The sequence below is a fragment of the Gymnoscopelus braueri genome, assembly GCF_963280865.1.
Source record: "Gymnoscopelus braueri genome assembly, chromosome: 2".
Lineage (NCBI taxonomy): Eukaryota > Metazoa > Chordata > Actinopteri > Myctophiformes > Myctophidae > Gymnoscopelus > Gymnoscopelus braueri.
Genome location: NC_137604.1, coordinates 22,375,272 through 22,389,457, shown reverse-complemented (window position 1 = coordinate 22,389,457; position 14,186 = coordinate 22,375,272). Strand labels below are relative to the sequence as shown.

The window sequence follows — 14,186 nt, the reverse complement described above, 5'->3', positions numbered from 1 at the left end:
CTCTGTTCTATCATAAACTGAATCAAAGCTTCTTCTTTTTTTAACTTTCTGATGAGTGCCTTGCGTCTCCAAAATCTCCAAAACTGTTACTTTTCAGGATTCAAATTCAAAAATAGCAAAAGTACCAGATCCACAAGATCAAAAGCTTGTGGATCTGCTACTTTTGATGCTTTTGTGTGACCCTGTAGTATGATCAAGTATAGGGCGTTAATTTACGGTTAAAAAAATATGGCGATAAGAGGTTCCTGCCCCGACAGCGACGATATAAAAGCTTACCCAGCTTGACGTCTCCGTCCAGCGAGAGGAGGATGTTGCCAGCCTTCAGGTCTCGGTGGATGATCTTGTTGTCGTGCAGATAGACGAGGGCCTGCAACGTCTGCTTACACACCACTCTGATCTGGGGCTCTGTCAGGGCCCTCTCCAGTTCTGTGTAAGCAGGGTTGGGATGGTTACTTTTCAAAAGGAATCCCCTACAGTTACAAGTTACTTGCTAAAAAATGTAGTCAGTAACGTAATCCCGATTACTCGATTTAAAAAGTAACTACTAGTTACTTTCAGTTACTTTTGGATTACTTTTAAGCAGAACTCTATTTAATTAGATAATACAAGTTTTACCATTGATAGACAAGAATGTATGCAATTAAGATAAGGACAACAGAAATATGGTTAAGGTCATTTAATTGTTAAGAGTTTGACCTCTCTGAACAGTTACATTACTGTAGAGTCATTGTGTCAACTAATAACAGATCATAAGAAAATGCATCTTGACCTACAGTTCCATTTTGATTGTTTGAGAACCAACAACTAGCTAATTTTAAATAACACAACCGTCCCTATGGGATCTAAACTCCATCCATGTGTGGTCAAAGTGGCAAATAAAGTCTCTTTTTGACATTTTTACATTCCTGGCTGACACTCATTTAGATAGACATGGCATGAGTTTAAAACATTGACTAGACAGTAAAGACTCATTTTCATTTATATAGTCTACAAAGAACTCAGCCCTATAAAATTATATTTATACCCCGTAGGCTACTCTTTAAATAAAAAGCCTCATTTTATTTGACCTAAAAGAGAAGAGTGCGCTACCCATTATTTATCCCCAATCCAATATGCTCTCCTATCTAGTATCTCCCCGTCTCCAGTGTTGCCTGGTCTGATTATTATAAGCCACATTGGGCTTATTTTTCTGAAGTTGCTTGTAAATAATGGTAGAACGGTTGTGAGCTTGTAGATCATCTATTTTCAAATAGCCAACATATATAAATATGCACATTGTTTAATGGACGACATATATAGCTTTGAAGTGCTCGTGTGGCCTTTTATAGTCGCTTCTTTTGGGCTTGTTTTCATAGACATGGTTGCTTATTTCTCTCGCAATTTCTGGCAACACCGCTCCTGACGCAGCAGCAGCCTCCACTGTGAGGATTTTACACAGAGAGGTGCGTGCTGCGCTCAACTCCAATTCATTGCCGTCTGTGCGGAGTGTGCGCTCTTGCAGGTGGTTGTTTGGTGTTATAATAATTTATAACTTGTTTGTAAAATTAATGAGGGGAAGGGGAGAATGTAATCCTCATGTAACCCCCGTTACAACACCCCCGTTACTGTAATCCAGATTACACATTTTAAAATGTACTCTAAGACGTTACCGTTACGTTTTTTTTTTACTCTGATTACGTAACGGCGTTACACGTAATCCGTTACTTCCCAACCCTGTGTGTAAGGGGACCCAGGGTACCACATGAAGATAGGAGAGTGCCAACAGTTAATCCAACTAATCGATTTAATCGATTATGAAAAAATATATAATTGACAATCGATCATTTAATAAAATAATTGATGCTGAATCCTAATTTTGAGCATGTCATTATAGGTGACATTCATAACAATTTGAAGATAGCCGATCTACAAGCTCATGACGCATTTTGAGCTTTTTTTACATGGGTTAGATCTGGTGTAATTGATGAAAGATACCATGTGTAGTTAGGGTTGCATCGACTTAAAGACGTCTAGAAGTGGTCTAGTTGTTCCACTTGTTTTCTGTGTGCGTTCTTTGTTGTTTGTTGTGCCTCATTGCTGTGAGCTTGAAGATCGGCTACTTTCGGCACCGTTTGTGTTTTGACTATGTAAATTGTATGTAAATTGCATTCAAAGTAGAAACGCTGACTCACCCAGCATGACGGCATCCACTGCCCCACCACCACAGAACTCTATGAGGATCTGAGGGAGATAAGAAGAGACAAATCCACTGTCATCCTCTGAATACAAACCCTCACTAAAAGCATCAGGCATAATAACCAAGGTAACAAATCGTCACTGTCGGGTGGAAACCTCACATGTCCAAAACTGTTACTTTTCAGGATTAAAAAAACAGCAAAAGCAGCCGATCTACAAGCTCAAAACGAGTAGCGTTTCGAGCTTGTGGATCTGCTACTTGTGTGTGACGCTGTAGTATGATCAAGTAGGGCATTCATTTACGAAAAAACACAAAAAGTTAGAATATGGAGTAAATACAGTACTGTCTCATTAGAACCTACTGATATAGCCGTTTGGCCGATATTTATCGGCCATTATTTGACTTTTAACCTTTCACAATTGTCGATTATTCAATTTATCGAACCTAAATAAATAAAATAAAATAATCAACAGTTGCAGCAGTATGTTAACCTCCCTCTATATAGAACAAGATGTATTTGACATTTTGTGTGTGTGTGTGTGCACGCACACGCGTGCGTGCGTGTGGATGAGTGGGAGAGGAAGCCACAGCATTGGCTCACAGTTCCTCTCTCTGCTCGCTCTTCACAGTCCAGTGCTAGGGCCCATTGTACGGGAGCAGAGCCACTAAAACAACAGCACGCCTACACAGAAACAACAGTAGAAGAGCTCCGCACGCTGAATAGAGCAGATTGTCTCAAGACTCGGGGCTTTGTGTGTCTTGGAAATGGCTTTGTTGTTGAAAGTGGAAAACGGCGGGTCTTGAAAAGCTCCCATTGAACGCTTTGAAATGGCATTGTGGAAAATCCTTTCTCGTGGTTTGAGTGAAACATTTCTCGGAAGATGGCGAGAGCATCTTGACCGCTTTCGAGTTTCAACCTGGTGTCCGTAATTTGTGAATGTAAAAAATTTGCAAAAGTAGCCGCATCAACAAGCTCACAATATGCAGCTTTTCCCGCTAATCGTAGTATGACCAAGTATATACTGTAGGCAGGGCTTATGTGGTTAAATGTAGGCTGTATCCTGTGGCCCAGGCTAGTTCTCCAAATTATGATCCGAAAAACCAACCATCAAATTTATTTTCGATGGTTACAGCGTTGCATAACTGTGGCTAATATCTTCCTCTTCCTGGGGTGTGATGGTTGAGTGGCCTCACGCCTGCAAATGCCTGCCTCTTGTCCACACATCACTGTTGTGACAGAAAAAGAGTCAGCATCACACTAGAAAGCTAAGCTAACCTAATACTGCTAATGTATTGCTACAGATGCCACTGTAGCCACACACACACACACACACACACACACACACACACACACACACACACACACACACACACACACACACACACACACACACACACACACACACACACACACACACACACACACACACACACACACACACACACACACACACACACACACACACACACACATCATGGAAAGTCTAATCCTATTTGGATTATAAGCACTCTGTTCTAGCCATATAGCTAGCTATGGATTAAAGTTCTCAGTCTCCACAACTGGTCATTAGGATTCCAAAGAGGCCAGCGTGTCTTTCTCTTGGCTTGTAACTTTAATAGTGCTGCTCTGCACCATGTGGCTGTTAAAGTCAAGCCCTACACTAATAATAGATGTTTTATTTTAGGATTAAACAGTATTTTAATTGGTCAAACTAACAACAGAACACATGCTTCTGTAATCTGTATATATTCAGAAGCACCTTCCGTAAAACCCTAATGGTCTCGCTTATTTCATGAAAAGCAACGGTTTAAGCCTCAATCAGTGATTTCTTCAGCTGGTCGGCTGTATGTAGAATAGCAGGAACACACACGTAGGTTTAGAATGATAATACCAATTCCAGGGGGTCCCTCGCAAGAGTTGTTTGTGGTGCTAGTTTGCAACATAGCACCACAATCATTTTAACCACCGTATCCATTTATATGTTGGCTATTCTAAAATATCAGATCTACAAGCTCACAGAACAAGCTTGTACATCTGCTATTTTTGAAAGATTTTGACATATATTGAAAATGTTGTTCCTGGCACAAAGGGTTTTCAGGTGGGGGGGGTCCGTGGCCAAATACATATCAATTTAGGGGTCCTTGGCACGAAAAGGTTTGAGAACCACTGTTGTAACCAATCCCTATAGGTAGCTAACAGCAACGTGAAAACACTTCCTCAGTGCGGAGCCTGCCTGGCCAATCGTCATACATCACTAGCCATGTTGAAAGTTCCCTTTAAAAAAGGTTCAACTCTCTTTCATTCACTCAATGGATGGAAGTTCATTCTCTGCCAGTTTACAAGATGGTTGGCTGCACAATCCAATAGCTTGTGTTATTTTGTGTACAATTGAGGAAGTAGCGGTTCCAACCGCCAAACAAAACCACATTGGCTTGTACTGTGTTGCACTTGGTGATTTGTTGACTTATTGTCCAGATGACCTCATTCATATAAACAAAGTTGGACTCATGCTGGGTCCCATGCCAATCCCCATTTTGGAAAGTCCTAGACCACCGATTACCAATGTTTTGACTGATATTAAAATAAATACGTATACAAATGGAGTAATTACTCATAAGCCCTACTTCGCCACACAATAATGATGCAAAAAAATATATCTTCTGAAAGTTTTTGAAAATTCTTTAAACTTTTCATTATTAATGATGACATGCCCATTGCCCAAAAGGGATCAATTACTAATTGATTATTTCACTAAATTATCAATCATCCTCCTATAATTCCACAAACCTCCGGTGAGGCCAAAATCGTGGTGAGACCCAAATCTCTTCTGCTCGGTTCTCCTCACTGGCTGGAGCAATTGATCTGAATTTGCACACAGACATTGACCATTACCATGTGCACGGAACAGCGAAGCCCGTTTTTCACCAAATCTCAGCTGTTTATTAGCGTTTTTGTGTAAAAGCATGTCGCCATTGTTACGGCTGCCCAGCTGTGGGATTGCCCCGCGAGCTATGGGACGAACTGCCTCCCGGGTTGCCAGATCATGTGCGCATATCCCCCCACGGGTATGGACTAGTTCTTTATAATTACTGAAATATTTTGTTATGATTAAGTTTGATTAACTGCTGCACCCGTACATGTCAGGCTGAAATGTCAGCCATGCTGTCTGTGTTTGGGGAAAACTGAACAATGCAACAATGACAATGTAGGCTGGGCTTTGTCAACCATGTGCCTGATGATGACAATGATGATTTATCAAACAATGTTATTTTTGTCAATCATATCCTGACAGAAGCACTTTGTAGACCCTGCTCCAAATGTCTTTCATCTCCAGGAGGAGTGGTCCTGGGCTCTCAACGTCCAAATGGACCAGGTCTGTAACTCTGAGCGTGTACAAATGGAACCAAATGGACCCTCACGGGTTGAAAATCACTAGTCTATAGGCCCACGGCCGCACGCCCCCCCCCCCCCCGGGGGGCCACCAGGAGGGGACGGGGGTGGATTGGAAAGGGGAAGAAAAGGTGGGGGTCTTGTATATAATATAATTCATAAGATTATTGTGTATTTAAAAGGGGAAAAAGAAGGACAATAACTAAAATACTTGTTGTGAGCTTGTAGATGGGCTAGTTTAGCTATTTTCTTTTTTCTTATTTTTTTTTAAAGCCATGGCTTTTTGGGAGTCCTTGGCATGGAAAGGTTTGATAAAGGGAACCCCTGCTCTTCTAGGAAATCTTTTCTAGTATTTGCACACCCGGGTGGGAGCCAGCCATGTACGTGAAGATAACAATCAGAAGACAGCCCTCATTGGGCTGTGTCTATTGTTTACTAGACAATGGGGAGGAAAGGGCTGAGCACTCATTGCACTGCAGTGTAACTAAATACTCAGGTAATCATGACACTTTATGAACCCTACATCTATGTACTGTGTTTATGTATTGAGTCACGGGAGTCAACGCTGCATACTTATGTCATTATGCTGGCTTTCTATGGGTCCAAATTCTTCCCCTTTTCCCTCTCTGTCCTCCTTCTCGAAGCTTTGTTTGGTCCTTGGGAACAAGGCTGGAGTGAGCCAAGGCTATCACATCTCATCAGCAACCAGTAATACTACTACAAAGAGACCTGACCTACATATCGTTGCTGCCGGGGCCGAAACCTCTTAACTCCATATTCTAACTTGTTGTGCTTTTGTGTAAATTAATGATACTTGATCATACTACAGCGTCACACAACAGTATCAAAAGTAGCAGATCTGAGCTTGTCGATCTGCTACTACTTGAAGCCTGAAAAGTAAGTTCAAGTTTTGGACATAGCTTTCCACCCGACAGAGACGATATCGATATATTTTGTTTGATTTGCAGGAAAAAAAACTGTTAACCACTTGAATCGTGGGGTTCCTTATTCTGGGTAATAGCTGAGCTATTTTTGGTGTAGAGGGGGAAAAGGAACATACTAAGTATAGACGGGTACACTGGTCTTACACTGTTTTTACGAAGAAAATAAAAACCGAAAATCACATGGGATCCAATTTTTGCAAATCAGAAATGAGCCACATCAGTCTGAACACATAAATCTGATTACTTATAATGATTAAATCTCGAAAATATTTAATTTTATTACATTTTATTTAACTTTTTTTTAATTTAACCACATTTAACTGTATTGTATTACTCTTATGTTTTCCTGTTATCGTATGTTTGAACCTAGGCATGTGGTATATATTTGTTTCTGTTTGCTTCGGTCTTTGCATGCATGTACATATGTATGTATGCATGTATGTATGTGTTGAAAATGCTAATAAAATAATAATAAGTGTGTACAGTCACTCCCAAAGATCAAATTTGAGAAACAAATAGGATTTGATTACAGTAGTCTGACCAAGGTTGTATATTGTTTAAAGTGGTTAATAAAGGTCAGAAAAAACAGTTTATTGTTTCATCACAATTACATATTCTTAGACCTGTCCATAATAAAGAAGACACACAAGTCTTGTTATTTGGTTGGGTGCACAAAACGAAACTACTATTGCTTTATTCATGAACACTTTTTCAGTGTCAGAGTAAAGGCCAAAGCAATAATCGTTATCGACTGTGCATCTGGGCTAAGTTAACATATCTCCCAAAAGACTAACCAATAGAATGCAGGAAGTCAACCAAACTAAACCTAGCTGGTTGTCTGTGGTATCAGTCATCTATGACATCAGTGACGATCTATGATGAATGACTCCAAATTTGGGCAAGGTTTCAACCCTGATCACTGACCCATTGACTTCCATTATAAAATTAAGGTTGACTAATACTATTTCAAAAAGTATAAACATGATGTGAAAAAAATAACAGTGGAGGTACTTATGTGGCCTACTGGAGAAGCATGCATACAAAGATCCAGACAGACAGACAGACAGACAGACAGACACACAGACAGACAGACAGACAGACGCTCATACTTTGTAGTGATTATTCTTGGAATATTTTAATAATTAAAGTATAGGCTACTGCTGTGAACACAGGTGGATGAAATGGTTTCATGTCAAAAAAGCAGATGGATTCTTTATGGTCTGGTATGATGATTAACAACTCGAAACTGTCTAAAGCAGCTTATTTCTGTCGTTCACAATCATGAACTTTGACCAGGAAGTGTGATAGGAAAACTACAGTGAGTCTGTACCTGTACATATTATGGTACAAGCCTCACAGTAACATTCACCACTTAACCCCTGTTAGAACAGCGAAATAGCCTACCTAGCTTGTAGATCGGCTATTTGTGCTATTTTTGGATTATTCTGACATAAAAGAAATAGCAGATCTACAAGTACACTTCGTGCCGCGCTATGACCTTGTATATCTGCCGCCAGGCCCTATAGATATAGAAAATCCAACCTACAATCAATGTTTTAAGAGCAAGCCATTTCCTCATCAGAAAAACATTCCAAGGACACAGTATAATCCTGTCAATTTAGTTGCTAGTCACTCAGGGCAAAGCTATTACAAGTCCAAGGCATTCCTGGAGCTATAGGGTGCATAGAGCACACCGCTGTAAGCACCCTGTAACCTTATGCTGTGTTCTCACACTAGCAGCTACAAAAGCTACATAATGGCCAAGTGAAGCCAGCTAAACTGCAACTGAGTCACTGTAGAAGTGTTGCTCAAGTCAAACTGGGTAAGTGAAAAGGCCAAATGGTTAGGGCTAAATAGCACAGGGAAGTGGTTTACGGCAAGAATACATTTTTCTTTCATTTTAGCCAGCTCAACTTTGATTTGGCACATGTCTGGTGTCAGTTTGCAGCTCCATGTCGCCTGGCTTCCATTGAAAATCACTAGTAGTCTGTGGCTTTGTCACCACCAGTGTGACAGTAGCAATCACAAGACACAAGGCCTCCGATGACAGAAGTTGAATACAGAATATGAATATGAATACAGTCTCATGAATTATATAGAACAGTGGTTCTCAAAGTGGGGTCCGGGGACCCCCAGCGGTCTTTGAGGGGGTTCCAGGGGGTCCCCAGCTAAATTTGTTATTACAGCATCACAATACAGTACTTTTTACCCCTTTATCCATATCCATATTTTATACGTTGGCTATTCAAAAAGAACAGATCGGCTATTTTAGAACATTTTGAAAAATCTTGAAAGTGTTTTTTAACAAAAACATTTTAACACATATTCTCTGCTGGGGGTCCCTGGCCCAAAAAGATGGGGGTTAGCAGCCAAATATATATCAATTTGGGGGTTCTTGGCATGACATTTATTTTGAACTACTAATATAGAAGACAAGCAAAGTGGCCACCTTGTGTTTCAGTGTTTTTAACTTAAGCCCTATTTAATAAAATAAATACATTTGTCGATCTTCATGTCTACAGCGCGTCGCATTGCGCAGCGTTGTGAGCTTGTAGATCTTCTATTTGAGCTATTTCTGAAATCTTTTGAAAATTACTGAAATTCTTTTACATTGCCCAAAACAGGCACGCCATGTTTAAAGTGGTTAAGACCACCTACAGAGGTGATCATCATTATTATATACCACCACAAATCCCCTGAAACATGCACCAAGTTGTATAAACAAAATATAGGCGGTCAAAGGAGCTACAGCCTAAGGGGGGGGGAACAGAATAACACAAATCTAATCCCACTAAAGCAGGGGCTCCCAAACTTCTTCAGCTCGAGCCCCAAAGAGTCTCCCTGGGACCCAAACCTACAAAAATACATTATGAATTAGCCACTTGAGCCCTATTTAATAATGAAAATAGCCTACATAGATGTGTGCAGTGCAGTTATGCGTTTTGGACATTGGATTCCGTTCTAAAAAGGAGCAGGCTCAACAGATTGTATTGTACATCACTGTTAACGTAATACTATATTGTCTCTGTCGGGTGGAAACCTACATTTGTCTACCTGGGACCCAAACCTACAAACATACACAGTGAATTAGCCACTTAAGCCCTATTTAATAATGCAAATAGCCAATCTACAAGCTCACAACGCGTCACAATGCGATGCGTTGGGGGCTTTTAGATCTGCTAGTTTCACTACTTCTTTATCTTTGTATTTTTTCTTTATACGGGATTAAAAATGAATGTTATTCCAGAAATTATTTTGAAAAATGGGGGGGAGGGGCGGGGGGGGGGGGAGGGGGCGTCATTATGCCCGCCGCCTTGGGCAGAAGTTACCACAGCCAGGAGACAACCGAGTCTCCAGATTCCCCTGTGAGTCACTCTCTCCAGTCCGGTCCACTCACCCAGAGCTTGCTCTCGTAGTAGAACGCGTCCAGCAGCTTGACTATGTTGTGGTGGTCGCATGAAGCCAGGATGTCTATCTCCACCATGTAGTCCTCCAGCTCCTCCTCCGTCTTGGTGTCGATGACTTTGGCAGCGGCCAGGACACCCGTCTGCTTGTTCTGTGCCTGCACGGTGGAAATATAGTGTGTTATGCCCAGTTCATGTTATGTCATCATCATGCAATCTATACGAGCTTGTAGTTTTGCTACTTTTGGTATGTGACACCGTCGTCATGCTTTAATGTAAAAATGGACCATCCCGGTTTATATAACTGTGTGGAGAAGGAAAGGCAAGGGGTGGTGTGTGTGTGCGTGTGTGTGTGTGTGTGTGTGTGTGTGTGTGTGTGTGTGTGTGTGTGTGTGTGTGTGTGTGTGCATTTGGATTGGGGGACCATAGAGATGCTATTGCTATGAAGTAGGGCTTGAACAAAATTTGACATTGGGATTCGTTTTTTGCAGTAAATACATTACATATTTTCACCAGATAATATGCAGATCTTCTTAAATCTAAACTTCAATAGCTTCATTTGGAAACACTATCACCTGAGAAATAATTACGATGATTTAAAAAAAGGGTGAAATAAGGCACTTGTCTTGTTCAATAAACTGGATGACTCAACATGACTGTTCACTCAGTGAATGTGGGTGCAAGACCAGTTACCAAGAAGTCATTAAATCTTTGTTATTTAGCAGATGGACTGTACTGTTTTTCTTCCAGATTACTCATGAAAAAATGCTAACTGTGCCACTGTGCTACAATGTGATTTGTACAGAATCTGTTTGCCTTGGCTATGTTGCACCTTTGGTAATGTCACCATTACACATGTAACTTGCAATGTCGATGCTGGAACCATATAACTGTGTGCACTGTGCCCTACTAGGAAGACATTTCAAAGTAGCACCTGTGTCGGTTTAACTTGGACTTGGAAAAAGTCTCGACTTCCACTGGAGAAGTGGGCAGAATATTGTCGCTGTCGGGCGTAAAACGTCCAAAAATTTCCAAAACCGTGAATTTTCTGGAAGTTAATACTTTTAACTGTTTAAATATTTATAACACACAGACTTCACCACTTTTGACCTGGCATTCCTATTTTGGGTCCAATTTTTCACAAATAGCAGATCTAAAAGCTCACAAGTGAACTAGTAGATCATCTACTTTCGCTACTACTTGTGCGACACTGTCATACAACAAAGTAAATAAAATAGGGCATTAATTGATGATAAAACATAAAAAGATGAAATATGGAGATAAAGCGGTTTCTTCCCGTGCCCGACAGCGACAATATAAGAAACGTCTGGTTAAAGTGGAAGCCTGTGGTGTTTGTTTTGGCTGCTGTGAAGGCAGGATGTGCTCCGGCCGGGTCGCTGCTGCGATTATGGGATGCAGCCACTTCCTGGTGACCCGGGTGTGTTCCGGTGTCAACACCAAGGGCTGCCATTAAGAAAAAGGTCATAAATAAACCTAGCTATATTTAATAAATCCGTTCTCAACCTTTTTAATTTCAATGACCCCCCCAGTTTGATGTGCATTCGGCAACGGGACCCCAATCTACACTGCACAATCCTAAGCGTTAATTTAACTCTGAGAGTGTACAAATGGAACCATTTAGACCCTTAACAGGGTCCATCTACACCCCTGGAGGTCCCCAGATCCAACATTGAGAAAGAGGGATTTAATCTTGTGTAATACCTAATTATTTTGTTAATAAATGGGGACTCCGGGACACCATCCATCACCAGGACTGAATCATCAAGGCAGCGGCACATTATAAATCGGTATGATCCATGATGGGGAATGGCCTATAGCCCAGACAAATACACATGCAGTACCAAATGCAATCTGCTATTCATAGATGGGCTTTAACAGAGCTTTGAAGTTCCACTGCCAGTAGGAACATTAACTCCTTGAGCGCAAAATGTGATGGGAAGTAGTTCAACAACTAGCCATTGTTTTCTTAGCGATTATTCTATCAATAATTGCTTTTGATTAATTGCATAATCGGGAAGTGTGTTTTTTTTTTTTTTTATATATCAATCTGTTTGGCCAGTGTTGTGAACTTGCAGATCTGCTATTGTCACTGTTTCTTAGTTTTAAAAAAAAATGTTTTGCCTATAATGACATGCCCAAAATAGGGATCGGTTATTTTATTAAATGATTGATTATCAATTAAATTAGTTCAATTTAAAGGGATATTTCACTTTCAAACATGTTTGTGGTCATTGTATCATCTACTCAGGCTTTTGTGAGCACCCCGGACAGTTTTTAAGTTGCTTGATTCGGTATTTAGATATTTGATATTCATTTTAACAGACACGCCCCCTTCCTATACAAACCCATTGTAACTTCAAACTATTGTAACTTCAAATCTAACCATGTTAGATTCGTCGAAAACACCCGTCCTTGGTTCTGGTGACTCATACTGCCCTCGTAATACGTGAGGGGGCCGTGTTTTTTCAATTACTTTTTTCATTTATTTTGTATCATTTTTGGGGAAATTGAAAAATATGAAACTAAAATAAAATTAATGAAAAAAGTAACAGAAAGAAACATGGCCCCCTCACGTATTAGGAGGGCAGAATGAGTCACCAGAACTGTTGCACACCTAATGGTAAGTGATGTTGACCATTTCTTCTAATGGTTGAACAATAGGTTTAAGTGTGAGGTCTGCTGATGGATTAGGAAGATGATGGCAGTTGGAGGATTGGCAACGTGACTCTGGATAGAGCAGTGGTTCTAAGTGGTTCTTAAAGTTTAACCACTTTAACCCTATATACATTGGCGACTTGAAAATTGCCGATCTCTCAAGCCTTGAATCTGCAATTAAAAAAATGAGATGTGAAGTGAAAAATGTGGAATATTTTTGAAATATTTTTACAACACAAATCTTGTATGTGGTCCCTGGCAGAAACTATTTTCAGATAGGGGTCTGTGGCCTTGACATGAACAAAGGTTGAGAACCACTGTCTGGTATAGAGCAGCAGTTCTCAACGTTTTCAGGCTGCGACCCCCCCCCAAAATAATCATATTTGTACTGGGTACCCCCGACATCCAAGTACCACCCTGGCACTTGGAATTGTAGGAGTTGAGGCATTACATTTAGTTTCACTTGGTTCCACAGATAAATATTGTGAAAATAGCGCAACGCCTTGCGAGGCGTTGTGAGCTTGTAGATCGGCTATTTTCGAAATTTTTGCCTCTTTCTTATATAAGTTGACAATTTGGCCAATGTTTGACCAGTTTTTATTATATATTTTGTTGATTACTTTTTAGGCAGTTATGGTCTTTGTCTTTTCTTTGAGGTATTAAAAAGGTCTACATTAAAAGGAGTAGTTCGCCCAAAAAAATACTTATTTTCTTTCTATCAGTTACACACTCCATGAAGCCTTGAGTTCATTGAGATTTTTGGGCGGTGTAGCCGCCCCTATAAGTGGGGTTGGGACACCTCATTAGCTGTATTGTGATTGGCTCATTAGTACACCCCTAGTTGTACTGTGATTGGCTGACTCTATTGGCTGACTCTATTCAGCACTGTGATTGGCTAGCGAGACACATGATGACATTAATAACCTATAAATAGAATTATGCACTTCAAAAAAACATTTTTTTTAAAAGTGAGCTTCCATCACTATGGGGTTGGGACACCTCATTAGCTGTATTGTGATTGGCTCATTAGTACACCCCTAGTTGTACTGTGATTGGCTGACTCTATTGGCTGACTCTATTCAGCACTGTGATTGGCTAGCGAGACACATGATGACATTAATAACCTATAAATAGAATTATGCACTTCAAAAAAACATTTTTTTAAAAAGTGAGCTTCCATCACTATGATGACCACTGTGATGACCACACCGCCCACTTCACACTGGGTGTGATTTTTTTTTTTTTTTGTCGCATTCCTGAGACAATAATTTGATGAATTAGACCCTAATGTATCCGGTAGGAGACACAAAGACTCTCCTTTGTTTTTTCTCATGAATTCAAGGCTTCATGGGGTGTGTAATTGATAGGAAATAAGTAGTTTTTTGGGTGAACTACTCCTTTAAAAGTCCTTAAATTGTCACTTCACTGTCATCTGGGCGGCTGGCTGCCCCAAAAAAATCATGTGGGGACCCCCGACCCACATGTTAAAAATAACAACTATTACAAAGTGTCCAACAACAGACTTCAGAGCATGAAACATGTTAATTGGGTGCTGTTGCCACAGTGCCATTGTTATTACACGTTTCAGAGCATTC

At 40.4% G+C, this 14,186-nt stretch overlaps 1 protein-coding gene across 1 annotated transcript in view; it reads right to left on the bottom strand.

Moving 5' to 3' along the window:
- The window catches only part of LOC308078581 (STE20-like serine/threonine-protein kinase), a 46,819-nt gene that overhangs the window by 30,108 nt on the left and 2,525 nt on the right, over window positions 1-14,186 (bottom strand). Inside the window, exons 2-4 of the mRNA XM_080419801.1 lie at window positions 9,909-10,073; window positions 2,172-2,220; window positions 277-426 (exon numbers count right to left, since the gene is read on the bottom strand). Of these exons, the coding sequence (XP_080275927.1) occupies window positions 277-426; window positions 2,172-2,220; window positions 9,909-10,073 (364 nt within the window). The remainder of the gene's footprint in view (window positions 1-276; window positions 427-2,171; window positions 2,221-9,908; window positions 10,074-14,186) is intronic.